Raw genomic sequence first — 27803 nt, 5'->3', positions numbered from 1 at the left:
AGCTGTTCTTGTCCGTAGTGACCCCGATCGACCCTGGCGTCCTGAGGGTTGTGCCTGGGCTCCAGGGTCAGCTCTGACATTGAGAAGTGTCTGTTGTGTTTATTAACAATGAAACACAAATACTTCGAACTTGGGTTAGAAATTCCATCGGATAAGAAAACTTAGAGCACACGTATTAACTGGCTCTAATTTATAGCATCAGGAAGGGAGGGTTCTGTGTTCAGATGAACAAAAGACGTCAAGAAGTCTTGACAGTGTTGGAGCCCAAACCAAAATAATAGGTCTTTGGAAAGGTGGGAAGTTACTTAGGATGTGATTACAAGGAACCTGACATTAACCAGTCAAAGATCCTACATACCCTGTCCTTCCTTTGCCTAGAAAGTCCAGAGTTACTTCATTATTTTTTAAATGTTTATTTTTGGGAGAGAGCTCTCCTGAACCATGAGATCATGAGCCAAAATCAAGAGCTGGATGCTTAACCAACTGAGCCACCCAGGCGTCCCAGTAGTTATTTATTTTTTTTTAAGTTTGTTTATTTTTGAGAGAGTGAGAGCTCTCATGCACATGAGTGGGGTAGGGGTGGGGGACAGAGAGAGAATCCCAAGCAGGCTCCGTGATGTCACCATGGAGCCTGATCTGGGGCTTGATCTCAGGATCCGTGAGCTCATGACCTGAGCTGAAGTCAAGAGTCAGACGCTTAAATGACTGAGTCATCCAGGAGCCCCAAGAGTTATTTTAGAGTGGCAAGAAAGCAAATCTCCTATTTCATTTTTTTTTTTTTTGAAGCTTTACTTAATTGGAGAACTTTGCATTTCTTTCTATTGGTGACCTGTTCCATGCCTGGGAAAGGATCTTCTGCTATTGGGAATGTGCTTCCTCAGACTAGTCAGCAAAGTACTGGGTCTAGTTCTGGATACACAACGGAATTGGGATTCGGAATACCCAGGAACGTTCACGGGACAGCACAGAATGATTCAGGACAAGACCTATGTGGAAAGGTAGAGTGAAGAGGGATTAGTTGGTTTAAAGTAGAGACCTCAGGCACAAGTAGGATGCTTCCATAGAAAATAATGATGATGGGGCGTCTGGGTGGCTCAGTTGGTTAAGCATCCGACTTCAGCTCAGGTCATGATCTCGCTGTTTGTGGGTTCGAGCCCCGCATCGGGCTCTGGGCTGACAGCTGGGAGCCTGGAGCCTGCTTCGGATTCTGTGTCTCCCTCTCTCTCTGTCCCCCCCCCCCCAAAAAAAGAAACATTTAAAAAAATTCAAAAAAAGAAAAAAATGATTATGACGACCATCAGTTGTCAGTATTTTTTTTTTAATTTTTTTTTCAACGTTTTTTATTTATTTTTGGGACAGAGAGAGACAGAGCATGAACGGGGGAGGGGCAGAGAGAGAGGGAGACACAGAATCGGAAACAGGCTCCAGCCATCAGCCCAGAGCCTGACGCGGGGCTCGAACTCACGGACCGTGAGATCATGACCTGGCTGAAGTCGGACACTTAACCGACTGCGCCACCCAGGCGCCCCAGTTGTCAGTATTTTTAAAGTGAGGGTACATAAATATAAATTGTCTCGGGACCTTGTTTCCGGTGTCTTTTTCTTGAGATGTTCATGTCTCGGGTTCCATGGTCTTCCATCCAGAAAGAAGGCACTAGATTTGGGTAGTTGAAGAGGAAAAGGAAAGGCAGCCTGCAGCATTGGTATGCTGAACGCCTGACTGGTGTGTAGGATGCAGCAGGGAATTAACAAATCCTTTTGAAATGAACAAATCCTTTGGAAGCATCCCATGGGCCACTCTGTATTGCTGCCATGTTAGGTCTAATGATCTTGAGATACTTGGCTCCTCTTTATCTTCCTTCAGGAGTGGGTTATAAACAAATGAGTTCTGGGCCGCCTGGGTGGCTCTGTCTGTCGGTTAAGTGTCTGACTTCGGCTCAGGTCATGATCTTGTGGTTGGTGGGTTCAAGCCCCACATTGGGCTCTCTGCTGTCAGCACAGAGCCCTCTTTGGATCCTCTGTCCGCCCCCCTCCCCCCAAAAAATAAACAAACCTCAAAAAAATAAAATAAACAAATGATGGGAATGCAAGCCGGTGCAGCCACTCTGGAAAACAGTATGGAGGTTCCTCAAAAAACTAAAAATAGAACTACCCTACGACCCAGCAATTGCAATTCTGCCCATCTGGGCACAAATCAGTCTTACCTATGGTGGGTAACTATTCTCAGGCATAAGAATAGACCTGTAAATAGAGGTGCCTGGGTGGCTCAGTCGGTTAAGCATCTGACAGTTCAGAGCCTGGAGCCTGCTTTGGATCCTATCTCTCCCTCTCTGTGCCTCTCCCACTCACACTCTCTTTCTCAAAAATAATAAACATTAAAAAAAAAAGAATACACCTGTAAGTAATAAGTCAGTGGTGGATATTATTGATATTTAGCAGTAACCCTTGAAACCCATTTAAAATTCAGTCTAGCAAGTAACCTTTAACTGTTGGGCTCTTTGATGCCATTTGTCTACAGGATCAATGGCAGCGTTTTCAGTCTCTTTGGCATTCTGAATGGACGTCTTGTCAGTTACACTGATGGAGTAGGAGATCTAAGAGGGTAAAACAGAGAGAGCATGTTAACAAGTTTCTTCTTAGTCTTAGAGCCACGAGGCTCATCCGTGTAACCTAGAAAGAGACCCTGAAGGGCTGTGTTTTCTTTTCGGTTCAAGGATCTATCTCAGTCTTCAGGGACCTGGATTGTTCCTAAGGAAAATGGGAATAAATAACGTTTCCTCCTGTAGGGATGATGTGAGAATTGGTGCTTTGAGGTCAAACTACTATTATTTTTTTTATTAAAAAACTTTTAAAAGTTATTTATTGAGAGAGAGAGCAAGAGTGTGATAGGGGCAGAGAAAGGAGAGACAATCGCAAGCAGGCTCTGCACTGTCAGCACAGACCCTGATGTGGGGCTCGAACTCCCGAACTGTGAGATCATGGCCCGAGCCGAGATCAAGAGTTGGACGCTTAACCGACTGAGCCACCCAGTCACCCTGTGCTTTAAATGTTTGATATATACTCAGGGGACCCAGTTTTCGAACAGTTACCTGAACTGAATGTAGCAACAAATGTCGAGTATATCAAATGAGATACTAACGTAGTGAAATAACGCTGTACTTGAAGATAGCGACAACAACAACAGAAATAACAATATTCATTGGATGTGCATGGTGTGCTAGTAGCTGTCCTAAGCACTTAGCATATATTCTATCAGTTATATTAAAGCTGATCAGGTATGTAACTATTAACTACCATATCAGGTATGTAACTATTAACTGTTAACAGATGATCTGATTATCATCTCTCAGAGAGGTTAAGTAACTTGCCCAGAATCAACAGCTAGTAAGTAGAAGCACCAAACAGTCTAATTCCAGAGCCTCATATTTTGCAATTTTGCTCAAGTAACTCACTTATTACAGATATCATCTTTGGGGTGCCTGGGTGGCTCAGTCGGTTGAGCGTCCAACTTCAGCTCGGGTCACGGTTGGTGGGTTCGAGCCCCGTGTCGGGCTCTGTGCTGACAGCTCAGAGCCCAGAGCCTGCTTCAGATTCTGTGTCTCCCTGTCTCTCTGCCCCTCCTCTGCCCATGTTCTGTCTCTCTCTCTCAAAAATGAATAAACGTTAAAAAAAAAAATTAAAAACGTAAAAACAGAGAGAGCAATATCATCTTTGACTTGCAGAATTTGTAATGTTGGCACTTAGTGAATTTGAATGATGGAGAGTGAGGTTCTCAACTTTAGTCAGATGTTGGAATGACAAGATATCAGGCGCCCCTGAAGTGATACAGTCTTAATGTTGGTAAAAGATTCTAGAGGTAATCCAGTAACTATAGTACTTCTATACCATCCATTTGCTATTTAGACACATGCCCCAGGGGGCGCCTGCGCAGCTCAGATGGTTGAGCATCCAACTTTTTTTTTTTTTTTAATGTTTATTTATTTTTGAGACAGAGACAGAGCATGAACGGGGGAGGGGCAGAGAGAGAGGGAGACACAGAATCGGAAACAGGCTCCAGGCTCTGAGCTGTCAGCACAGGGCCCGATGCAGGGCTCAAACTCACGGACCGTGAGATCATGACCCGAGCTGAAGTCGGACGCTTAACCGACGGAACCACCCAGGTGCCCTGAGCATCCAACTCTTGATTTCAGCTCAGGTCATGATCCCAGGGTCCTGGAATCGATCCCTGGGTTGGGCTCCGTCCTGAGTGTGCAGCCTGCTTGGGATTCTCTCCCCTTCCCTCTCCCCGCTCTGTTCTTCTCTCCTGCTCATGTGTGTGCACATGTGCACACTCCCTCCCTCCCTCCCTCCTCTCAAAATAAATACACTCCCATCTGTGTCGCTGTAGGTTTAAAGACCTTCTGTGGACTAAGGAGGGGAGAAGGCATAAGGTGGCTTGAGAATATTCCTTTTGTTCTGTAGGAGACCTGGTCCTCTCGACCATCCCATGGAGTAAAACACTCGCTCTCTTAATCCCTGTTTCGTGGATGGTGAACATACTGTCGCATCACTGAGCCACCCAGTTGCTATAAAATTTCTTCCTATGAGAGCAGAAATACATCTTCCTGTAATTTCTAGCCTGCTTCCTTCTGAAATAATGGAGTAAGTCAAACAAAATGAGACTGTTTGGCTCGTTCAGACGATGGCCCCAAATAATAGAAGCTGACTGTGATGCCTTTGCTAAACCTCCTCTTATTCACGGGCGCGGTGGCGAGATTTCTTTGCCATTCGTCCCGGGACAGGTTACCCAGCTTGGGTTCCTTTCGCCACCGTGCCTGATGGCTCGTCAATGTCGAGCTTGCCCTTTCGAAACTGATAGAACTTTCAAATTTAGGTTTTGGATCTTGTTTTATTAAATTGTCCCCGGTGGGCTGCGTAGCGTGACGAGCAGCGAGCCGTGGAATGCTGGAAGAAGCATGGGGTTTAGGGTCCGTCGTGTGCGTTCACGTGTTCCAATTCTCCTGCTGCTCCGTACTCCGCATACATGCAGAGTCAATACAGGGAAGAGGGGGAAATATTTGTTACATATTAATAAGCCAGCGTCTGACAGTGAAGATAACCTCATTCCTCAGGGCGCCTTTGTGGCTCAGTCGGTTAAGCGTCCAACTCTTGATTTTGGTTCAGGTCGTGATCTCACGGTTCGCGAGTTCTAGCCCAGGGTTGGGCTCTGTGCTGACAGTGTGCAGCCTGCCTGGATCTCTCTCTCTCTCTCTCTCTCTCTCTCTCTCTCTCTCTCTCTCTCCCCCTCTCTCCCTTGGCCCCTCTCCCCTGCTCTCACTCGCGCTCTCTCTCTCAAAATAAGTAAACTTAAAAAAAAAAAAAAGATAACCTCATTTCTCACCACTCCCTGTGGCTTCTCTGGCCCCAAGAAAGACAACGTTTATTTTAAGTGAAATCTTCTCTTTACCCGAAGGCAAACCTGTCATGGTTACTGTAGTCGCATACGGAGATACGGCAAATTGATGGTGTGGAAGTGTAGGTACTCAGAGATTGATCTGAAAATGGGGAAAAATGAAAACAAAACTTCTTGATGCTCGAACCATCCTGGCAAATACACGGAGCGACTTGTGCCGTTGGATCATGGGGATTTTTCTGATTACAAATGGGACTGATCAGCAGATTTTGAAGGATTACCTACTCCGCGAAAGGAAAGCTTCCCAACACCACGAAACAGTGTAACTTGCACTGAGGTAGTTAAGAAATATGAATGCTGCCACCCAAGGTCAGGAACCACTGTGTCATGATGCCCACGTCTCCATCCCTCTCATGGCACCGGTTCAAGAAACACAAGGGGATTATACAAGCATTAGGGTTTTACAGCTTTTGCTCCTCTTACTGTAAAGGTTTCCATCCCTTGTTACCATGATGTTAAAAGGAAACACCACTCATTTAAAAGTAAAATCATCTCTTTCCTGGAGGAGAAATGAAGGCCAACAGAGTTTAAAAAAAAAAAAGTTGGGGGGGGGGGTTGGCGCCTGGGTGGCTCAGTCAGTTAAGCGTCCGACTTCGGCTCAGGTCATGATCTCACAGTTCTTGAGTTCCAGCCCTGCGTGGGGCTCTGTGCTCACAGCTCAGAGCCGGGAACCTGCTTCCGATTCCGTGTCTCCCTCTCTCTCTCTGCCCCTCCCCAGCTCATGTTCTGTCTCTCCTTCAAAAACAAATAAACATGAAAAAAATTAAGAGTCTAAACAGGCTGCCTAAGCAGGCAAGGAAATAATCCTTTTTCCAACCTCAAATGAGCGACGTCTTGGACAAAAACGTTATCTGGAGCCTGGGAGAAAAAGTTGGGTTGATCTCCTAGAGCCTCCACTAGGATGTTTGATTCCCTGGACTTCTGGGAAGGGGACTGGGTTTCGTTAACTCAGGTTTTCACTGGTGATATCGATGGTTTGACGACCAGTAATGGGATCCCCTACACAGCCTCTGGTAAAGAATTTACAAATTAAAAATGCATTGCCCTACGCTGCCTTCCCCAGAGAATGTGGGCTGCGTGATATTTCCATCCACACGCTGTTTCGGTGGACTCCGTGTCTGAATCACCCCAGCGAGAGACTCCGAGCAAGTAAAGCATGCTTCTTTCTACGTTATCTCTTTGAAAGTGGAGTGGGACACAACCTCTGCCAGCTATTTTTTTTTTTTTTTTTGTGAACCATTCTATTAATACCAATCAAATCGAGAAAATGATCAAATGAAATTGCATTTTGAGCATCATAAGCTGCGTAATGTCTATTCTGTTAAATTGGGGCCTATAATTGCTTCTCTACTGAAAAGATACAACAAAGACAGCAATCATGGCATGTCATTATCCCAGACTAGAAAACCGGCCTTTGCCGGGAGGACTTCAAAGGCTTGTGGTTCTCGAATTGCATTTGGCTGCTATTGATGAAGCGCGGGCAATCCTGATTAGGTGTTTACACTGAGGTAAGGCGCAGAGCAGAGAGCCTGAGTGCCTGGGTCTAGAGCCATTAAAAAATTGTACATTATGTTCCTTGCTTTGAAGTGAGGGTTTGTAGGAAGGAAAGCAACTCAGATTGAGTACAGCTGAGCTAGACTGGGCTGCGGCTTCTCTCTCAAAGAAACTGGGCAGGTTCTCAGAGAGAATCGGCACCGCACAAAAAAGTTGAGGCTTTAACCAAGAGCGATATGTGAATTAGCGTATCTGCACGACACATGCTGAGTTGTGTTTGCAAAGCGTATCAGCCTTAAGTCCTGTAATCGCTGGATGTTTGGCTCCTTTATTCCTTGATGTTGTGTGTGTGTTTTTTTTTTTAACTTTATGGGGAGCCCCACTATTAATTTGTTTCCTTGTTATTCCTTGAGGGTATTAACTAGCACATGCCCAAATTAAAGCAGGTCAAGGAGTCTGATTTCTGAAATGTAGCGTTTGCTCGCCCTCACCCCAACACGTCTGCTATTGAAACCCTCCCTTCGGTGCATAATCACCGGATTCAATGAGCGTTTGTTAACTGGGCTGACGAGCGATCTGCTGTATTAATTCTGTCCTATTTCTCATACATTCTGCTCCGTGTCAGTCCCCACCCGCTCACATGGGTGCTGCCACCTCTGTTCATACGTGGCCAGCAAAACAGGTGGAGGCGTGGCGGTCCAGAGAGCCTGCCGTGGTGGGGCTCCACCTCCGATACGTCGCATGGCTACTTGGATTGTCTGGGGACCTGTAGTAATTATTCAGCTGTTTATTGACAATACACGGGAGATACTTTGGCTCCCGTGGGCCGCTTTCTCCGCGCCTGCCGATCACTTCCTAATGTATTTCACAAGTATGTGTTCAATAAGAATTTGAGGGCCTCGAGACCTCTGGATCTATTATTTTTTACATTCAATCTCCCTATAAGGTACCGCAACTTAAAAAAACCCCTGAACTAATTATGCTAAGCCACCACTTTAAAAAACCCTTCAGTGGGGCGCCTGGGTGGCTCAGTGGGTCCAGCTCAGGTCATAATCTCATGGGTTATGAGTTCGAGCCCCATGTCAGGCTCTGCTCTGACAGTGTGGAGCCTGTTTGAGATATTCTCTCTTTCTCTCTCTCTCTCTCTCTCTCTCTCTCTCTCTCTCTCTCAAAAAATAAACAAACTTAAAAAAACCTTCAGGGGCACCTGGGTGGCTCAGTCGGTTAAATGTCCAACTTCGGCTCAGGTCATGATCTCACAGTTCACGGGTTCCGGTCCCGCTCGCTCTGTGCTGACAGCTCAGAGCCTGGAGCCTGCTTTGGATTCTGTCTCCTTCTCTCTCTGCCCCTCCCCACTTGTGCTCTCTCCCTCAAAAATAAAGAAATGAAACAAACAAACCTTCAGCACTTTTCCGTTGTCCTTAATCTTTAAAGGTTTGTAAGGCCCTGCATCCTATACTTGGTCTTTTCACACCGTATTTTCTCAGTTCTGTGGTTGGGCCGCATGTACCATTATGTCTAGGTCCGCACATAGGCCATCCTTTGCTGAGAAACCCCTCTTCACCTGATTTATTCTGACCAATCCCATTCACTGTTCCTGTTCCAGCCTTGGCTGAAATATAACTTCCTCTAGGAAGCCCTCCTTGACTCCTCAGAGGCTACTTAACAATAGATGCACCTGAGCTTATGGCCTTGGCACTTTGTACTTTCCCTTTTGTAACAAGTCTTACCTTGGTCATTAGGTTCGTTTCTCTCACCTCCTTCATGACCTCTTTAAAACTATAATTTCCCCCCAGCCCCAAATTCACCATTTCTCTGCTCTATTTCTCTCCTTTGCACTGATTTATCTATTCTGTCTATTGTCTGTCTCCTCCTACTAGAAAGTTAGCCCCATGGTGGTTGGAATTTTTTGGAATTTTGTTCAGTGATGTACTCTAAGTACCTAAGACAATGCCTGACCCGCCATAAGCTGGTAATAAATATAGGCAGGTGAACGATGCAATTAACTGTTTTCAAGAATACGAAAGAGATTTTGTATTCGATTAACCAGCAGCCTGAGTTCTGTATAACACAACTAAGAATATGGACATGGGACCCCTGGATGACCACATAATTCAAATTGTTCCCTTTCTAAAATCCTTCAATGATTCTACCTCATGTAGAGGAAAAGATACTTCCTTAGTGCAGCATTCTAAAACTTGAGCATGTATTGGAATCACTTGGAACGTTTATTAAAACATGGCTGGGGGCGGGGGAGGCACCTGGGTGGCTCAGTGGGTTGAGTGTCTAATTCTTGGTTTCAGCTCAGGTCCCGATCTCAGGGTCGTGGGATGGAGCCCCGTGTCAGACTGTGCACTGAGCACAGAGCCTGCTTAAGATTCTCTCTCTCTCCCTCTCCCCCTCTTCCCCGCTTGTGTGTGCACTCTCTCCAAAATTAAAAAATAAAATAGATTCCTGGGCCTCGCCCCAGAGTTTCTGATTCAAGAAGTATAGGATGGGGCCCAAGAATTTGCACGGCTAATAAGTTCCCAGGCAATGCTGACGCTGATCTAGGGACCTGATTCTGAGAGCCCCTGCATTACAGTGACCTACAAGAGCCTGCATGAAAGGCACCAGCCAGTTTCTCTGCCTAAATACCTACACTCCCATCCACACAATCTAGTCCCATGCAACACAGAAGTATTAGTCGTCTCAATTTACTGGATTAAGTAATACCCTCTAGTCCTTCTTTAAGATATCCTGGGGCACCTGGGTGGCTCAGTCAGTTGAGCGTCCGACTTCAGCTCAGGTCATGATCTCACGGTCCGCGAGTTTGAGCCCCGCGTCGGGCTCTGTGCTGACGGCTCAGAGCCTGGAGCCTGTTTCCGATTCTGTGTCTCCCTCTCTCTCTGCCCCTCCCTTGCTCGCTCTTTCTTTCTCAAAAATAAACATTAGAAAAAACCAAAAAAGATATCCCAGCTAATGCCCACAGCCAGATGCCATGACTGGCCAGCTACTCTCTAGGATGCCTGGGTATTTCTGTCTCCGGTAGTTGAACTGTATGTTTACCAGCAGTGCTTTCTCCATTTGTTTGCAAACCTATTGATTTCTATTACACGTGTTATTAAAATTATAAAATTCATTGGAAGGTCAGATTGTTTGGAGAAGTCTGTGTGTGAACAGAGAGTCGTTATTTTCATGACAACTAAGTAAAATAACTTAGACTGACCCAGTAAAGCAAAAGGCAAAATGACAAGTAGGGCAGGGGGAAAGCTGTAAAAGATTATGGAAATGGTTATTAGCAAAATCAAAGATTATCTTCTTAGATCCTAGGCTTTTTAAGTTTTCCCTTTGCTTTTAAGAAATCCAAAGTATACATCTTAGCTCTCAGACTGATTCAGGAAAGATGACGCAATACCCTGGTAGCATATGCACGGAGAAAAGAGGCCTTGGCCCCTCTGTTAAAGGTTGGTGAATTAATGTATGTTTATGTCCTTTACGTGAAAATCAACTATCTCAGATTATCATTGTTCATATCTGCTTTGACTGCTTTTTTCCTTAGGTTTATTTATTGATTTTGAGAGAGGCAGAGCAGGAGTGGGGAGGCGGAGGGGCAGAGAGAGAGAGAGAGCGAGAGAGAGAGAAAATCCCAACCAGACTCTGCTAGGCCAGCCCAGAGCCCGACATGGGGCTTGAACTCACGAAACTGAGATCGTGAGCTGAGCCGAAATCCAGAGTAAGATGCTTGGGACGCCTGGGTGGCTCCATCGGTTAAGCATCCGACTTCGGCTCAGGTCATGATCTCACGGCTCGTGAGTTCAAGCCCCGTGTCAGGGTCTGTGCTGACAGCTCGGAGCCTGGAGCCTGCTTCGGATTCTGTGTCTCTCTCTCTGCCCCTCCCCTGCTCACACTCTCTCTCCCTTTCAAAAATAAACATTAAAAAAAAAAAAGAGTGAGATGCTTAACCAACTGAACCACCCAGGCACCCAAGCCACTTGGATTGATTGACCAAATACCATTCCTGACCTGTATCCTAGAGGTTCCCACTGTACCAGGGGGCTTCTGCCTAAACAGCATCCTCTCAATGCTTTTCTAAAAGAATTTACTTTTAACATTTATTTATTTTTGAGAGACAGAGACAGAGAGCACGAGTGGGGGTGGGGCAGAGAGAGAGGGAGACACAGAATCCTAAGCAGGCTCCAGAGAATCTGAGGCAGGCTCCAGGCTGTCAGCACAGAGCCCGACGCGGGGCTCGAACTCACGAACCGTGAGATCATGACCTGAGCTGAAGTCGGACGCTCAACCGACTGAGCCACCCAGGCGCCCCAGCATCCTCTCATTGCTTTTACACCATTGCACTTCACTCCCTAGGCCTCAATACTTTTTCCGCCCACCGCCACCTGCTAACTTCTGCTTTTTAGAGAATCTGTTTAACGACTGCCTCTTCTGTGAAGCCCTCTCTGACTTCCCCTGCCAGACTTGCGCACTTTTTCTTCCGTGTTCCTTTGGGGCCGTACGTGTCTCTACTACAGCAGCTGCTGCCCGGTACCCACTCTTTACTCTGTGGACTTGCCACGGGGTCAGAAGGTCCTGAGGAGCAGATACACTGACAGCCGCAAAAGAACGGCTTCTTCCCGTTGCCACAGCTCCCGACCTTACCACAGAGCCACGCCGTACGGCCTGGGCAAGATGGCACAGAAGGGTTGGGCGCACCGGGCGCATCTGTGCAAGCTGTCCTGAGACACGATTACTCGTGTTACGATCACTTCTGGCTTTCTACAGGGCATGCTTTCGTCACGTGGAAAGGTTCGCCTTTCGTGGATCCCTCCTCAGTCACATGGAGTTAATGGAGTGCCACTCTATGGATCATACAACTGGTAGCCCAAGCCAGTGCTAAACAGCACGCGCGGAAAGACGCCTTAAGCAACACACTGGACAAAACCGTAAAGTTCAATTTAAATTAGGCTGTCGTAAGTAAGTGCTCTTGTTGCGGTCGCACGGGGCAGAAGGAAAAAAAAAAAAGGCCAATCAATGAACGCACAGAGTACTTACTCTGTAGAAGAAACGTTTATACCAGCATAAAAAGGTGAGACTCGAACATGCCATCAGACTGGAAGAATTCTCTAGAACGGGATTCTATGTTTCTAGCCAGATGTGTTAAGAAAAAGATGATCATCATTTAAAGGTAAAGCCTGATTTTCTAGACAGCCAAACGTCTTGCTAAGGCTGAAACTATGGAAAAGGCAAGCAGTGTATCACTTAACTATTAATCTTCTCTAGTGGGAGATTAAGTTCAAATTAAATGTCAGTAATAATAGACATGTAGGGCGACATGCCCATCCAAGGCTTTCACACATAGTATCTCATTCGGTCATCCCAATAACCCTGAACCTGTGGTACAAGGCCGAGGCCTTTGAGCTGCATCGCAAGAGGGGGGTACAGTTTTCCTAAGCAAACAAGATAGGGAAGGGTCGTCCATCAGTGTGGCCAGAAACACAGGGGAGATGCTGGGTTCGGGGAGCCGCGAGCTCCCAGAAGATGCAAGGGGGAGGATGACAAAAAATAAATAAGACTGAAGCAGCAGGAATGGGCTGGGTCTCGGAGAGGGTGTGCGAGTCTGAGGGTCTGAGTCTGACCTACAACATGGCAAGCGTGAAGTGTTCGCGGACGGTCTTCTGGGGGTCCTGCCGTCGACCGGGCTGGCAGGGCATTTACATGCTATCCTTTTAGCTACACTTTCTTATCCCACCTGAAGCCCTATCCCTTTCCTTTTGCATCACTGTAACCTGAAAAAAGAAAACAATCTGTTTAGAAGCCGTGGCTTCGGAATGCCCAGTGTTGGTAACAGCTTCCCTCTGCTGAGTGTCTGCAGCGCGTCGGGGGCTTTGTATAATTTTTTTTCCAATAAGCCTCCAAGGCAGACGTTGACCCCACGTAATAGATGAAGAAGGTAAGGTTTAAAGAATCCCTTGCTCAGATGTCTAGGAAGTGCCACCACCTAGGACGTCGGGGGAGCCAGGATGTATAATCCATGATGGTCTGACTCCCAAACTAGCGCTTTGTGTTGGTTTTGTTTTTTTCTCCCATGACATCATGTTGCCCCTACGGGAGAACGCTGCTCCCAAGGCTGGCACAGACTGAATGAAGCTGGTCCCCCAGAGCTCCCGACGTTTTCACTTTCCCGTCCGTCCACGCCTCAACTTGGACGACGTCTCCGAGCCCTTCCCAAGAACCCAACCATCCCAGTTAGGCTCCCCCTCGTCATTTCATTAAGTAGCTATTCAGCATCCTCTGAGGCTTTTATTGGCGTTTGAAATGATTTTGTTACACGTTTCTTGCCTCTGTCACGTTACTGGAAGGTAAGCTCCTTGAAGACTAGGCTCTGTGTGTCTTGTTTTCTGTTCCATGCCGAGCACAGTGCCGAGCACATCGTTGGTGCTCATTAAAGGTGTGTGGGCTGACTGACCTGCTGTCGCAGCAAGAGCCACAAACGTATGTTGACCTTCGAAATGGGTAGTGGATACTTACAGGGCTTTACATTGGCTTCAAGGCTATAGGGCGACTGAATAACGTTTCTGTATTTGCACTTGAAAAGCATCTGTACTTTCTAAGGAAGGCCAGGAGACGAATAGCGTGTCTGAAGCTGTTCCTGCTGTTTTCCAAGCATGCTAGATTTCACCTTTATCAGTCTTCAGAGTCATTCTGGAATCAAGACACAAAGGCAGCTCCTTTTTCAAGACCCCACTTTCTTTTCATGATAGATCATACATGGGCTCAAATCCTGGTGCGTTTCCGGCAAACGCTGAACAAACCATGAATAAAAAAGTTAAGCCTTGAATACTCCCCAGCAAAGCTCCTGGCTGACTGTGATACTTAGGTGCCCTCTAGTGTGTGTTCATTTTTATATCCGTTCCTTGCTTTCCACGGCATGTGATAAAGATCTTCTTGTGCATTTCAAGGTGATTTCCGGTGCGTTTTAATGTACGATCAGCAGATGTGTGAAAAATGGCACACACAAAAAATTGCGGAGCAATTGAATTGAAAAGTCGGTGGTTCGGAGTCATTATTTAAAAGCAGAGAATGCATTTTAGGTCACCCCCAAGCACTCGGGGGTGTATAGTTACAAGGGTTATTACAAGATGTTGTGTGTTGTGGATCCATAGGCATGGTTCCAAAGAGAGGAGCTATCAAAGGATAGAAAGGGAAAAGCTGTGCTCTCACTCTGGCCCCCCCGTCCACCCTCTGCAATTCACACCCGCCAGTCCTATCAGGGTTTTTTATGCGTTCCGAACAAAACGTGTATCTTTATTCTTCCTCACTTTTTTTACACTGTATGTGCCATTCTTCTACACCTTTACTTTCTCTGTTAATAAGCCCTGATAAGTTATCCATAAGAGGTCATGGAGAACATCCCCATTCTTTTTTTTTTTTTTTTTTTAACAGTTACAATGTCCTCTACTTTATGGATGTACTATAATTTCAGTATGCCCCAAATAGTAGACATTTGGGTAGTTTCCAGTCTTTTGCTATTAAAAATAAGGCTGAAATGAATAATTCTATACACGATTTATTTAAAAACTGCACATACCTAACTAGGAAAAATGCCTCGGAGTGGAATGTGTTGGGTCAACTAAAAATAATTGTAGGGTGCCTGGGGAGCTCAGTCGGGTAAGTGTCCAACTCTCTCTCTCTCTCTTTTTTTTAATGTTTGTTTATTTTTGACAGAAAGAGAGAGACAGAGCATGAGTGGGGGTGGGGGCAGAGAGAGAGGGAGACACAGAATCCGAAGCAGGCTCCAGGTCCTGAGCTGTCAGCAGCACAGAGCCCGACGCGGGGCTCAAGCTCACAGACGGCGAGGTCGTGACCTGAGTCGAAGTCAGAAGCTCAACCGACTGAGCCACCCAGGCGCCTCTCTCTCTCTCTCTTTTTTTTTTAAATTTTTTTTTTCAACGTTTATTTATTTTTGGGACAGAGAGAGACAGAGCATGAATGGGGGAGGGGCAGAGAGAGAGGGAGACACAGAATTGGAAACAGGCTCCAGGCTCTGAGCCATCAGCCCAGAGCCCGACGCGGGGCTCGAACTCACGGACCGCGAGATCGTGACCTGGCTGAAGTCGGACGCTTAACCGACTGCGCCACCCAGGCGCCCCTCTCTCTCTCTTTTTTTAATGTTTATTTATTTGCTTTGAGAGAGCATGCAAAAGGGGGAGGGGCAGAGAGAGGAGAAAGAGAATCCCAAGCAGGCCCTGTGCTGTCATCACAGAGCCCAGTGCGGGGCTTGATCCCGCAAACCATAAGACCATGACCTGAGCCAGAATGAAGAGTCAGACACTTAACAGACTGAGCCACCCAGGTGCCCCAAGTGTCCAACTCTTGATCTCAGCTCACATCTTGTTCTCATGGTCGTTAGTCCAAGCCCCGCATTGGGCTCCATGCCGGGCACAGAGCCTACTTAAAAAAAAAAAATCATAACCATTGCTAACACTTGTGTAGTTTTTGCTATAAGCCAGGCATTGATCTAAGCACACTCCTTATATTAACCCATTGATTTAATCTTCTTAATAATCCTGGGAGGAAAGTACTATTATTTATTTTTTTAAGGATGAGGAAACTGAGGCACATAGAGGTTAAGCCACCTGCCCACGGTCAGACAGCTAGCAGGTGTCAGTGCCAGCCGCCGTGGCTCAAAAGTCTATTCTCTTAGCCATTATGCTTTACTTTTTCAAGGAGTAACTGTATTTGTATTTTAAATAGATATTAACAAATTGTGTTCCATATCAGTTATACTAATTTATTCTCTCACCAACTATTCTGTACTGTTTTGGCCTAAAGGCTGAGGTCTAATGACTGAGGTTGGGGATCTTTTCATGTTTCATAGATACAGGTATTCACTTGTCTGTGAATTATCTATTCCCCGCCTTTGTGTATTTTTATATTGGGATTTTTTGGTCTTGATTTCTAGGAGCTCTTTATATATTGGAGATCTTAGTGTTCCATCTATGATATGAATTAGAAGTATTTTTCTACTTTGTTCTTTATATTTTGACTTTCTTAGGCTTTTTCTCTGCAGAAGTTTCTGATACTTATGTAGTCAAATTTCTCAGTCTTTTATAGATTTTGGACTGTGAACCATTTTGAGGTTATAGGAGAATTTTCTTGTTTTTTTTTTTCCACCTAGTATTTTCACGGTTTAATTTTTTTCAATTAAATATTAGACCCATTTGGAACTTAGCTTGTTGTATGATATGATTTCATTTTTGCCCAGATGGCTACCCATTTGTTTTATCGAACAAGCCATCATTTCCTCACTGACTTGAGATCCTGCTTCATCGAATCGTAGTATCATATCCTATACTCCCGTATGTAATTTGGCTCTGTTTCTAGACTTTCTACCACTTTTTAATGTCTGTATATGCATTAAATGCTACCCTGGTATTTAATTATTGAGGCTTTATAATACACTATGTGGTAGTACTAGATTCTCTCAGGATTCTTTTTTTTAAATTTTTTAAAAATTTAATGTTTATTCATTTTGAGAGCGGGAGGGGCAGAGAGAGAGGGAGACGCAGAATCTGAAGCGGGCTGCAGGCTCTGAGCTGTCAGCACAGAGCCCGATGCAGGGCTCGAACTCACGAGCCGTGAGATCTTGACCTGAGCTGAAGTCGGACGCTCAGCCAACTGAGCCACCCAGGCGCCCCTCTCGCATGATTCTTAATTTCCAGAGCTTTCTTTATTATTCCTGGTTTTAGATTTCATCTGAACTTAATCAGCTTTTTTTTGAGTTTTGTTTTTTAAAAAAACTGTTGACTTTTTTAAATGTAAATTTCTTAGATTTACTTTCTTTTTTTTTTTTTTTAAATGTTTATTTTTGAGACAGAGAGAGACAGAGCATGAACGGGGGAGGGGCAGAGAGAGAGGGAGACACAGAATCGGAAGCAGGCTCCAGGCTCCAGGCCATCAGCCCAGAGCCTGACGCGGGGCTCGAACTCACGAACCGCGAGATCGTGACCTGAGCTGAAGTCGACGCTCAACCGACTGAGCCACCCAGGCGCCCCTTTACTTTCTTTTTTTAAAAAAAAATTTAATGTTTATTTATTTACTTGAGAGAGACAGAGACAAGAGTGTAAGCAGGGGAGGGGCAGAAAGAGAGGGAGACACAGAATGTGAAGCAGGCTCCCGGCTCTGAGCTGTCAGCACAGAGCCCGAAGCAGGGCTTGAACTCAAAAACTATGAGATCACGAGCTGAGCTGAAGTTGGATGCTTACCCAACTGAGCCACCCAGGTGCCCCTTAGATTTACTATCAAATCTTCCCAAATACAATACACTACTTAAGACCCTGTATTACTCAACTGGGCAGGGATGCTTGCAACAATAAAATGTATTAAGAAGCTGGTTTTCTTGGCTGTGTAATGGCAATTGACATTAAGTCATTCATTTGGCAACAGGTGTCATTTGTCCTTTCAGTATTTCTAGTTGTAAGACACTTGTCATCTTTTTCAGAGAAATTAGGAGGAGACAATAGATTTTCAAATATGAAAACCTTCCAGATAGATGCTGCTTAATCTAAAACAGTAACTTCCGCACCTGCCACCCCCAATACTTAACCTCCTGCTCCCAAATCCACAGAACAATCCTATCAGCCATTGAAAACATCAATGCTCTGTGGGTACTCACATACCCAACTTTGACTTTGGGTCTCTGGAAACCCCTGTATGTGCTTTATGTGTGGTCCAGCAGCCTTGACATCACCTGGGAATTTGTTCGAAATGAACACTCTTAATTAAGTCTCGCCTCGGACCTACTCGATCAAAATCTGTATTTTAACAAGATCCTGAGGTGGCTCATTAGTGCCTTCGAAAAGTTTGAGGGGAAAAAAAGATCCATGGCTCTCAGTGGGCCTGATAGCAGAAGTGGCATCACTCAGAACCATATAGAAAACTCAAATTCTTGGGTCCCACCCTATGCCTACGAAATCAGAAACCCTAGGTTAGGTCCAGCTGTTTAATAACCCCTCCAGTTGGCTCTGATGCACACTAACGTTTGGGAACCCCTGTTGTTGTTGTTTTGAATGTTTATTTGTTTATTTTGCAAGAGAGGGGGGCAGAGAGAGAGAGAGGCAGGGAGAGAGAGAATCCCAAGCAGGCTCTGCCCTGTCAGCGCAGAGCCTGATGCGGGGCTCGATCTCACGAACTGGGAGATCATGACCTGAGCCAAAATCAAGAGTCAGATGCTTAACTAACTGAGCCACCCAGGTGCCCCCGAACCACTCCGTTAGATCAAGGATCCTCTCAATCTTGGCTAAATGTTAGAATCACTTGGGGAGCTTTGAAAGAAAAATACTGCCTCTCAGGATCTTACCCCGAGATGTCAGTTGGTCTGGGTGAAGCCAAGGATCATTTTACAATTCGTTTCTCAGGTGAATCTAATATTCAGTGAGGCTTTCTAACCACTGCTCTGGAAATACTATTTCCCCCTCAAATAAACTTTATACCGAAGAGAATAAGTTTGGCGGTGATGGAAGAGATTCAGTTTTCATTTCCCATATATTTACTGAGACCTTGCCGTATGTTAGGCTCATTACCACGAAGATTAAAAATAACTACAGGGGCGCCTGGGTGGCGCAGTCGGTTAAGCGGCCGACTTCAGCCAGGTCACGATCTCGCGGTCCGTGAGTTCGAGCCCCGCGTCGGGCTCTGGGCTGATGGCTCAGAGCCTGGAGCCTGTTTCCGATGCTGTGTCTCCCTCTCTCTCTGCCCCTCCCCCGTTCATGCTCTGTCTCTCTCTGTCCCAAAAATAAATTTAAAGAAAAAAAAAAAATAATAACTACAAAGTGGGGCGCCTGGGCGGCTCGGTCGATTAAGCGTCCAACTTCAGCTCAGGTCATGATCTCACGGTTCCTGGGTTCGAGCCCCACATCCGGCTGTGCCCTGACAGTATGGAGCCTGCTTGGGATTCTCTCTCTGTCTCCCTCTCTCTCTCCCTGCTCCGCCCCTGCTCACGCTTGCTCGCTCTCTCTCTCAAAATAAATAAATAAGCTAAAAAAAAGATAAGTCCAAAGCATAGTTCTTGCCCATAAGGGAACTTTTAATCTCTACTGGCAGAAAGACCTGCACATATTTCATATATAAATAATGAAAGGAACACGTCATTCTATGCTATTGACTATAATTCAGTAAAACAAGTTACATGTCTCATATCACTGTTAGGTCAAACTGATTTCTAGCCTGTTTATTTTTAAATTGCTACTTTTTTTTTTTTTTTAAATGGAGTAAGATGAAGGAAATATATGTTGGGAAATGATGAAGAAACACTTTCGATTATAATTATAAATAAGCCCTTCAACATTTAAACCTGGACCAAGTGGCAGACAAGGTCAATGGCCACTTCAAAGAATAATTCATGAGCTTAAAGATTGAGTGGGCCAAAAATGCTTTGAAGCTTCCTCACTGGCATAACACAGAATTATGCTGTGGAATCACTGACAGTCAATTCACCCCAATGTTGTCTGTAAATTAAGTTACAACTACTAAGAAAAATTAGCAATTAAGAAATCAGCAGTTAGGGGCGCCTGGGTGGCTCAGTCGGTTGAGCGTCCGACTTCGGCTCAGATCGTGATCTCACGGTCCGTGGGTTCGAGCCCCGCGTCGGGCTCTGTGCTGACAGCTCAGAGCCTGGAGCCCGTTTCAGATTCTGTGTCTCCCTTTTTCTCTGACCCTCCCCTGTTCATGCTCTCTCTCTCTCTGTCTCAAAAATAAATGTTAAAAAAAAAAAAATTCAGCAATTAAAGAGTTTATAATAAAGCTATTTTCACTTTTATTAGTAGACATATAACTCTTTCCTTTGGCTTCATTATTTGCCTCTCCTAGATTGGCTTCTTTGGAGAACACATTTAAAAATAAATGAAAAATATTGTTCTTGTCTGGGGGAAACTACTGGCTAAGCGTTTTTCACAGATACCGGACTGTTGAATTTATATTAAAAATTTTTTTTAAATTTTTTAATGTTTATTTATCTTTGAGAGAGAGAGAGAGAGAGTGCAAGTGGCAGAGGAGCAGAGAGAGAGGGAGACACAGAATCTGAAGCAGGCTCCAGGCTCTGAGCTGTCAGAACAGAGCCTGACGTGGGGCTTGAACCCATGACCTGAGCCAAAGTCAGATGGTTAACCAACTGAGCCACCCAGGCACCCCTATTTATATTTTTAAATGGGCAATGAAGCAAAATTCACAATTCCACCTAAGTTTCATGAAAATTATGTTAACATCTAAAATTGGGTCAAAATTAAATTCCGCTAAGTGTTTTGATAATTCAGCTGAATATAATACATCCATTCTTTTGTTTTATTATTAGTTACAAAGGCGAGGATGTGACCCTAATCCTTTAAGACTATAAAAGGATTTTCTGAATTAAAAGGGAAAATCTCAAATGTTCATCTACCTCATCTCTCTTGTTCTATCAAAAAAAAAAAAAAAAAAAAAAGAAAAAGAAAAGAAAAGAAAAGCTACAGGTTAGAACAGGTTAGAGCACTTTAAATAATACCAGTTTGAATCTGGAATGGGTTTAAGGGCATCCTCATTTAATAACTTTCCTTCTTATTTGAAAATGATTCCACATTAGTAGGTAATGAATTTCAAGCTATTTCCCCAATATGGATGGTAGATATACTGATCCGGCCCTTCTTTTCTTTCTTAACAATTTTTAAAAATTTATTTTTGAGAGGGAGGGGAGAGAGAGGGCTCGCAAGCAGGGCAGGGGCAGAGAGAAGGAGACACAGAATCTGAAGCAGGCTCCAGGCTCTGTCAGCACAGAACCTGACGTGGGGCTCAAACCCGCAAGCCGTGAGGTCATGACCTGAGCCAAAGACAGGCGCTTAACCGACTGAGCCACCCAGGCGCCCCAGACCTTCTTTTCTTACATCCACAGACACGTCCACCAGGAGGTGGGCTGATAGGATCGTTAATGAGTGCCCATGAAATAGATTTTGAATCCATCATCTGGGATAGAATTTATTCTAGAAATGATCAGATGAGAAAGGGGGGGGGGCATTTATTCCAGTTTTATAGATGGAGAAACTAAAGTTTAATTATATCATCTGCACAGAATAAAGGAAGGTGTAGTGATTATCAATCATGGTTGGAAAGGTAATAAAATCACGTGGAGAATGAAAAACAATGACCAAACAACCACATGTTGTACCCCGCCCCTCTCCCACTACCACACAATATGTATCCAAAATCTAAGTTGAGAACAACTTGTGTATGTGAGTTGCTGTTTCTGATGTGAGTTTGTCATGTCACCTCCGTTGTATTGGGCATTTAAGAGGGTTGAAAACCAGGTAACCAGCACAGGGAACCATACGTTCAGTTCTCTATTTTATCTAATGGAATAGGCAGTTAAAAAAAAAAAAAATCTGCATTTGGGGTGCCTGGATGGCTTAGTCGGTTAAGCGTCCAGCTTCAGCTCAGGTCATGATCTCACAGCTCGTGAGTTCAAGCCCCGTGTCAGGCTCTGTGCTGACAGCTCAGAGCCTGGAGCCTGCTTGGGATTCTGTGTTTCCCTCTCTCTCTTTCTCTCTCTGCCCCTCCCCTGCTCGCACTGTGTCTCTGTCTCTCTCTCTCAAAAATGAATAAACATTAAAAAAAATTTCTTTTTAAATTCTGTTTCCTTGAATGGAGATATTTTGGATATAATTGAATTATAGCATTGTCAGCCATTGATGGCTTTGATTTTGGTCTTAAGAATTAGTGGAATAACTCCCCCGATTCCTCAAAGAAGAGCAAGGACATTTGTCTTAGCCATGTGGTTACAATGACATCACCATCTCAAAGGAAGTGGTCTCCAGCCATTTCAAACAAGGGCAAGTCCCAGTCTAGGGCTGGGAAGAGAGAAAGGAGCACTTACATACCTGTTCTGAGAGAACGTCCCCCCTTTTTTTATTGTGAAGCTGAAGATACGAGTCCGTTTTAGGAGTAGGTAATCCCAGAGTCAGCTTGTTTTTTTCCACAAAATATTGTTTGGACTTCCTTCGCCGCCGGCCACGTGATCCTGGCAGAAAAACCTCATTATGTGAACTTGAACTCTTCAAGCACCGAGAGAGCTTGCTGGACTTCTCCAGATCACGGTCGCTCAGCTCCGAAGATGGCTGGCTGTGATGGGTGCCGCGCTCATAGTTCGGGCTTAAAAATTCACTGCCAAGTAAGGAGGCAACGCTCTGTGGGCTCCTCTTCTGTTCCGCCTTTCCCCCAGGGAGTTCCATGGACGTCTCCTTGGAGGGGTACAGTGGATCTGAAGTCAGATTTTCAGTCGAGCTGTCTACAGACTCTGGCAGTGCTTCCACGGTCAAGAACTTCCTCTCCTCTTTCTTACTCTTCCAGTTTGGGTCGTATCGCAGGTCTGAGTATTTATCCTCTACCGGCTGTTGGCTGCCCAAAGCAGAAGGAAAATGTCAAGTCTTTCATCAAAATGAACTTACTCATTATATTTAGTTGATTATCCTACTTGAATCTTTCTCCTATAATTTTCCTCTTTGCTATCTTTTTTGTTTTTAATGTTTGTTTATTTATTTTGAGAGAGGCGGGGAGAGGGTGCGCACATGTGGGAGGGGTAGGGAGAGAGAGGGAGGGAGAGAGAGAATCCCAAGCTGGTTCTGCACTGTCCGTGCAGAGCCCAGTGTAGGGCTCGTTCTCACAAACCACGAGATCTTGACCTGAGCCCAAATCAAGATCAGATGCTTAACCTACTGAGCCATTCTTTTGCTATCTATGTGTTCATAGACCTATCTGAGGCTCAGATTAGGTTTACACGCTGTACCTAAGGACGAAAAGGTCTTAATTACCCCAGTTCATTAAATTACAGAATCAAAGTGGGGGATAGTGAATTTATAAATGCTAGAAAAACCGCTGAAAAATAAATGTCAGTGACTCACTGGTTTAAGGGAAGCTGTTATGCACACCTTAAGTACTTCGGCTAATGAAGATAAAATTGATTTCACGTTTTGGCTGGTGACCTACACATCTGACTGCTTATCTAGGAAGAACATGTTGTTGCTGCCTGGACGCTGTTTTCCTCGGTCTGCGCCTTTTGTGAGGGAAAGCAAGATTCGTCTCAACTGAATACCCGCCTAGGTTCATCCTGCTGTAAAGCGATTTTACTTTTCACTTTGTCTTTGTAGGTTTTATCAGCCGCGCTACAGAAAGATCCCCAAATGTTGAGAATCCGAACTCATCCTCAGTTCGTATTCTTTTCGTTGGTCGGATCGATGCACACAGAACAGCAGACAGGTCAGCATGCGCTTTAAGCTGTAGGACAGCCCTGTTTCAGCCAAAGGTTAAACGTAGGGTCCTGCCTTAGGGACACGGGCCAGTCCATAATCCGTGCATATGACCCCAAATAAAGTCTTCCCTTTTCCTCCTGACAGTCTCAATTTGTAAAGCACCTCCCGGTCTTAACCAAAAAAGAAAAAAAAAAAAAGGCTGGTAATATGGCATATTTAATGGCCCCTTTGATCTTCAAAAGCTAAATGGGGGAGATTTTCCTTCCTTGAGTACAGTACTTGCAATCCTCTAATCAAAAAGAAAATGTAAATCACCTAGGCTTTTTATGCTACTTGATATTCCCGTTTACAGAGGACGTAATTCTATGCTGGGTAAACAGACTAATGGTGCCCCTACGGCTAATTTACTTCTCTTAACGTGGACCTAGATTTCTTTTGCTTCGATGTAAGGCAAAAATTAGGGCAACACCACAAAACTCCCATGCCTTGCTAAACCGTCACTTTGAATTTGGGGTTCACGTATTAAGACGGAGAACTTCTTGGAGCCGGTCGCTTTTGTTTCTCCACCCAGGGAAGCGAAATGACACGCTCTTCCAGCAAAATGCCTGAAGGGAGATTGCGCCCACGAGTCGGGAAGCCGGACACCCGGTTGTGCAGCTTAGTCCACCCCCTAGGCCGCACAGGGTTACGTGCCTCTGGGGCTTTGAGGGGGACCTTTCTCCTGGGTGATGTCTTGTCACGTTGAAAGCACTGTGTTTTGGCCTTGCCTTTCGCCTGGTTCCGTGGGTCTCTTTGGGCAGGTGGCGGGGACACGGAGTGGTGCAGCAGGGCACAATCTGGACCTGGGACTGGACAGTTCTGGGTCTGTCCTTACCTATCTGTGCATCGAATGCTGTCATCTCTGAGCCAGTCTCTCTGGTCTGTAAGTAGGGAAAATTATATTTTGTTTACTTGTTGGGCTTGCATAAGCATCAAAATGAGGCAGTTATGTCATAATTAAGGGTTTGTATTTGCTTATTTTCACCGTGGTAACTTTGCCTCTCGACCTAGTTAAGGTTCTGGGCAACAGGGACTTAAGTGTCACCCTTCCTTCCCTAACCTCTGCCCTTAGTACTCCACCCTGAGCTATGGACAGAGGAGTTAACGGGTGTTTCTTAAATAACTGGGCCTCAAAAATACTCGAGTCAGGGGCGCCTGGGTGGCGCAGTCGGTTAAGCGTCCGACTTCAGCCAGGTCACGAACTCCCGGTCCGTGAGTTCGAGCCCCACGTCGGGCTCTGGGCTGATGGCTCAGAGCCTGGAGCCTGTTTCCAATTCTGTGTCTCCCTCTCTCTCTGCCCCTCCCCCGTTCATGCTCTGTCTCTCTCTGTCGCAAAAATAAATAAACGTTGAAAAAAAAATTAAAAAAAAAATACTCGAGTCAACACAAATGTGGCATCGGATGTTAATTTTTAAAAACCCAACGGTGTAGGAAATTAGACTCGAAACATGCAGGAAAGCTTCTTGCCTGGAACCAAATTAGTGAAAGCTTTCAAGGCTTGGTTCGTAATGAGTTAAACATAGGGTTCATTGGCAGTGGTTTAAGGAAGAAAAGAGGAAGGGGTACCTTGATTATATCTTCAACATAATCTTCAGTAAAGCCATGATTTTTTTTTTTTTTTACATGAAGAAGGGTGCCGTTTCCCCGTATCCAGTACATATTGAAAGGAAAACATAACGTTTAACTCTCCTTGTTCATTCATTTGCTCCGTTTCCCAGAATTTAACTTCCCTCACTCGTTTGCTCACTCAGTGACTCTACAGGTATTTACTGAGCACTTACTGAGCTCGGGGATACAGCGATGGGCTCCCTGCCTTGTGGGGAATACAGACCAGGAAACAGGCAGTTTACAGTGGCCGTGATGAGGGACCTGATGACAGATTCTGTACGGAGGCAGCGGAGGGCGGGAGGAGGGCAGGTTGAGGAGAGCTCAGGGCGAAGCAGGGGGGAGGTCTTTGAAAGGCTTTGTGAACTCTGGTGAAGGAACCTGGTCTGCATGTACCTCAGTGAACTCGAGAGTCTGGCTTTCATTGAGCAAAAATAACTTAATTAGAGAACAGAGGTGTTAGACACGAATACTTTCGAACAGTCCAGGCGATGAGTTTTGGGAAGGGATTGTCTCTAGAGGTGTGCGTATGTATTTGGTGTTTCGAACAGATAGAGTCCCCTTCTTTGCACTCCGTTAAGAGTGGCGCATCACTTTGCGGATCTGCTCGGCTACTCAGTAGGGGTGGGATGTGACGGGCTGACTTTGGGAAGGCAGCATACTTATTGCGTGCCAGGGAGGGGGAGCGCTCCCGGCGAGTCTCCAGTTTTTTCCTTAGAACAGCCCTGTGAGGGCAGTACTCTCATGCGCCCCATTTAATAGATGAAGAAGCGGAAGCCCAGAGAGCTTGTGTCACTTTGCCAAGGTCACAGAGCGAACACGTGGTGGAGCCGGGACAGAGACCGCGGCAGCCTGCCCTGGCTCCTGTCCACGGGGTCGGTGGCCTGTGTTGTGCAGCTATCCCCGAGGGCGGTCACGGAGCGAGGCCTGCCTCATGTGAGTTAGCGAGTTAGTCCACATACACGCCGAGCGGCTCCCCGGGTGCGGAGGCATTGGAGGGTGGTGAGCAAACAGAAGCAGGCCGGCGGATCTTACCTACTGGAAAGGAAACAGGCTTTCTGCGCCAGCTCTCACAATCAAGGGCGAAGTTAGATGTGTACAGAAACATGCAGCATATTATGGGTATTTAAAATGGGGGGCTGCACAACCTTGCTTCTCACTGAAAACGTGTTAACCTCTTCTTTCCAGAGGCGGTTGCTAGATGATCACCTCAAGGTCCGTTTCAGTTCTATCCTTCTATGACCCTGTGATAAACTCACAGAAGAAGCGATATGCTGAGGGGTGCTTATTATTATAAAAAAAAAAAAATAGGTAGTCTTCGAGGATTGAAGGATATGGTTTCCCTGGTTGTATCTCTGCAGTAAGACTAGCGCTCAGAGCGGTCATCGTATTTACCCAGCATCGGCCGGGAATGGCATTATGCCCGCAGTCGCGACCGTAGACCTTCCTCAGTTATACATCATCTCCGTGGTGCTTTTCCTGCCTGGATAATGACGGGGAGTACTTTGGTTCTGAGAAATGGTATAGCAGAGCGTCTAAGGACAGGCGGCCCACATCAGACTGCCCGTATTCACAATTCCTGATGCCACCAGTAACCGTGTGAGCGTGGGCCAATTATTTACCTTCTCTGCACTTCCTCATCGGTAACATGCGGATAAGAACAGCACCCATCTCACAGCGCTGTTGAGGGGATTAAGTGAATTAATACGTACGAATGCTTGTAGTTGTGTCCTTGACACAGAGTGAGGGCTAGCTGTGAAAGCCTATGTCAGTGAGCTCTGTCACCGTGCTTTGCTTGCTGAGTGTCACAGTCACCGTGACATAACAGTGTTGTGTATTGTGCTTCCTGCTGATAGATCTCAAGGGATTCTTCTCTCCCTGGGGCTTATGTTCTTTCCAGAACATAAGGCTGTCTTGTGATGCACTAAGTGGCACCTGAGTGGCCTTGAAGGATTAACACTTATCTTTAAAAATCCAATTTTTTTTTTTTTTAACCACGATTTAGGCACCGTGGACAATCTTTTTGAGCTATAGTTTAGGAGATGGGATTAAGAAATTTCAGCCACGTGGTGAAGTATTTTAAGAACCTGCTGAAAGATGAGGGGGAAGATAAAACAGGGAGAATTAAATTACTTTAGATCTACAGAAATAACTGTACTTTCGGGCCTCAACAAATTTCCGTTCCTAAATGCCCGTAGAACTGTATCACACGCCGTAGAGAGACTGGTGTTTATAAGTGGAACCTAGAAAACACAACGGGCTTGGAAACAAATCAGAAAGAATTAATGGCTTTGGCTGAGAAAACTGGTTTTGAACCAATCGTGTGGAGAGAAACGCTAATGATGTTTGCATAGCAGATTTAAATCTGAAAACGGGGCTCTTCTAAGAGCTTTAATTACGCTGTGCCACTTGCGCCGGCCACGACTGTCTCAAAGTCTCCCCTCGGTCCCCCGTCTAGATGGAAACTCTACGTTGAAACAAATGAAAGGTTACGTTTCGCAAAATCACGGGCATGGGAAGCTGTACTGTTTCACAGAAACAAATCTAATGGCCGAAACAGAACATGATACTGAAGGATCCCCATTGTACCGGGCTTGTGTGCAAAGACGCTCAATTATGTCTCGTGGTCCAGGTCAACACGCGGGAACAAAATGAGCGTGAAGTGCTCCTTCATCGGTAATCATCTGCACACAAAACATGCACTTCTTTTCCTTCGCATTCGCTAGAAAGGTTACGCAGACAATGCGGACACAACTCTTTTGTTACCGTTCAGACAACAGATGCAAGGTCTCCTCTTCAGATAGATGCCTAGGTAAGACACGGATGCAGAGAGGCAGGGGAGGGTGGTCTCATATGCATGCACCATGATATTTGCTGGCTTTCATGGACCGTATTCGAGGACTTACTGTACTCCAAACAAAATAAAATCAAATCTCCATTTAATGAAGAGCCTCACATGTAGCA

General features: G+C 45.4%; 1 protein-coding gene and 1 non-coding gene across 2 annotated transcripts in view; one reads left to right on the top strand and one right to left on the bottom strand.

Moving 5' to 3' along the window:
* Positions 1-22961, bottom strand: part of JHY (junctional cadherin complex regulator) — a 46352-nt gene extending 23391 nt beyond the window's left edge. Inside the window, exons 1-3 of the mRNA XM_040482844.1 lie at positions 22933-22961; positions 21828-22344; positions 2480-2593 (exon numbers count right to left, since the gene is read on the bottom strand). Of these exons, the coding sequence (XP_040338778.1) occupies positions 2480-2593; positions 21828-22344; positions 22933-22961 (660 nt within the window). The remainder of the gene's footprint in view (positions 1-2479; positions 2594-21827; positions 22345-22932) is intronic.
* Positions 19492-19576, top strand: TRNAR-UCG (transfer RNA arginine (anticodon UCG)). The gene has a single exon. It is a non-coding gene; the product is annotated as a tRNA-Arg (tRNA).
* Positions 22962-27803: the final 4842 nt, after the last annotated feature.

The sequence above is a fragment of the Herpailurus yagouaroundi genome, unplaced genomic scaffold (genome assembly GCF_014898765.1).
Source record: "Herpailurus yagouaroundi ecotype Mexico unplaced genomic scaffold, PumYag 161, whole genome shotgun sequence".
Taxonomy (NCBI): Eukaryota; Metazoa; Chordata; class Mammalia; order Carnivora; family Felidae; genus Herpailurus; species Herpailurus yagouaroundi.
Note: the sequence above shows the minus strand (reverse complement) of the source record. Positions and strands in the feature narration are given on the sequence as shown.